Below are 2,073 nucleotides of genomic sequence, written 5' to 3'. Positions count from 1 at the left end.
GGTGGTCGGATGGATGGCTGGCTGGTTGGGATGGGATGATGGATGGTTGGGTTGGTCGGATGGATGGAGAATGGGTTGGGATGGGACGATGGACTGAGTTGGAGGGTTGGTTTGGTTTGATTGGCTGGGTTGGACTGAATTGGGCTGATGGATTTTGCTGGAAGTGACACTCATACAGAGGGCTGGACAGACATACAGAATGTGGGAACATCTCACCCTCGCAGAAGAACATATCCCAGACGCGCAGCACAGAAGCCCAGGGCAGGGTGCGGGAGAAGATACACATGAACCACTCTGTCATGTAGAGGATGGGGTCGATCTTGTATTTCTTTAGGTGCCGATAGGCCATGGGGGATGCCCGGCGCAGCAGGGCAAAGAAGATCTCTCCATCCAGCTGGATGGCTTCCTGCCAGGGGGAGGGGAACACATCAGCCCCCGCCCCACCTGCTGTCCCACCCCATCCCCAAACACCCTCCTCTGTCCCCCCATCCCCCAACACTCCCCCTGCAACCCCATTCCTCACTGCTCTCCCCCACAAGGCTCCCCATTCGCTGCCATCAACCCCCCCCTTCCCCATACGCTCCTCCCTGTCCCCATCCCCCAACACCAACACACCCCTCTCCACCAGTGATCACTCGGCAGAATCCCCCTCCCAGAGAGGGGGAGGCCGACCCCAGCCCGAGACCGCCCTGCCCTGCTCCACCAGCAGGGGTGCTACTCACCAGCCCGGCGCTGTAATAACCTGGCAGGTACTTCTCACAGATCTGCACCAAGCACCAGAAGGCTTGCTGCGGGGACGGAGAGAAGGGAGAGACATCAGACAGACAGACAGACACCTAGAGACCAAGAGACGCAACGGACACCAGAGAGAGAGGCTCCAGCCCCAGGGCATATCTGTGCTACAGCGGTACCACTATGGTGTCCTACGTCCACACACGGGGTTTCTCCCCTCCACGTGGTGTCGTCCGAACCACGTCTACCCTGGGGCTTAGGTCCACCTCACTGTGGTGCTCAGAGCGAGATTTTCCCAGCCCGGAGTGACACAGCTAGGTCACTCGAAGTTTGAGGTGTAGACCAGGTCTCAGACACCCCCCAGAGAGGAGACCCAGACACACACCTAGGAGATGTCTACACACACAAAGGCGTGTTCCTAACCCACAGTAGCTAACTCAGATGGAAACAGCAGGTGCGGCGTTACTGGTATTTTAACCCCAGCTAGCTCCTGTGGGTTAACACACACACTGAGGTTTTTGCAGTGCAGACGCGCCCAGGCACACCCACAGCCAGAGTCAGACAACGCAGGAATGGTGGAAGAAGGGGGAAAACCCCCAACATGTGTGACAGGGGAACGAAGATGCACGCAACGGACAGACTGACCAGACTGGGATGGACAGAGCAACAGACAACGCTTCGGGCTGGAGAGAGAGAGAGGAAGAAACAGGAGCCGGAAAACAGACACATAAAACACAATCATGCAATAGAGACATGGACAGACGGACAAAATGCACAGACGCTATGTCAGATGGGAGGGGTATTGCCCAGAGGAGGGGACAGAACCCAGGAGTCCTGGCCCTCGGCCTCCCCAGCTCTAACCACTAGACCCCACTCCTCTCCCAGAGCCGGGGAGAGAACCCAGGACTCCTGGCTCCCAGTCCCCACTTCTCTAACCCACTCCTCTCTCACAGCTGGGATAGAACCCAGGAGTCCTGGCTCCCAGCCCCAAATCAAGAAGTGCCCGGAGGTAAAACCAGCCAGACATGTAAGAAGCAAGAGCAGATCGGGGGAGGCGCCACGCTGGGGCTTTCCCAAAGGAAGGTGGGGCTCTCGCTCAGCCACAGGGGGCGCTAGCGGGGTGCTCGTACCTCAGCGGGCATGTGCATCAGCAGGACTGCAGCCACGGGGGCCTGGGCCTGGCAGTACCCTTCGTCGGGCCGGTAAATGGTGTAGGCCTTTAGGATGCGGTACAAGTCCTGCTGCCTGTGGGCAGGAAAGGGACGGGGGTTAGACACATGGAGGGGCCTTGCCCCTAGGGGGCGCTGGCTCCAGCCCCAGGGCGGGACTGGCTGGCTCAGG

General features: G+C 59.2%; 1 protein-coding gene across 1 annotated transcript in view; it reads right to left on the bottom strand.

Moving 5' to 3' along the window:
* The window catches only part of TBC1D10B (TBC1 domain family member 10B), a 9,212-nt gene that overhangs the window by 2,816 nt on the left and 4,323 nt on the right, over positions 1-2,073 (bottom strand). Inside the window, exons 5-7 of the mRNA XM_024216778.3 lie at positions 1,863-1,977; positions 723-788; positions 217-406 (exon numbers count right to left, since the gene is read on the bottom strand). Of these exons, the coding sequence (XP_024072546.1) occupies positions 217-406; positions 723-788; positions 1,863-1,977 (371 nt within the window). The remainder of the gene's footprint in view (positions 1-216; positions 407-722; positions 789-1,862; positions 1,978-2,073) is intronic.

This window comes from Terrapene carolina, unplaced genomic scaffold, assembly GCF_002925995.2.
Source record: "Terrapene carolina triunguis isolate 2854851 unplaced genomic scaffold, T_m_triunguis-2.0 Scaffold423, whole genome shotgun sequence".
NCBI lineage: Eukaryota > Metazoa > Chordata > Testudines > Emydidae > Terrapene > Terrapene triunguis.
The sequence above is the reverse complement of the archived record's forward strand: the minus strand, read 5'-3'. Positions and strand labels throughout refer to the sequence as shown.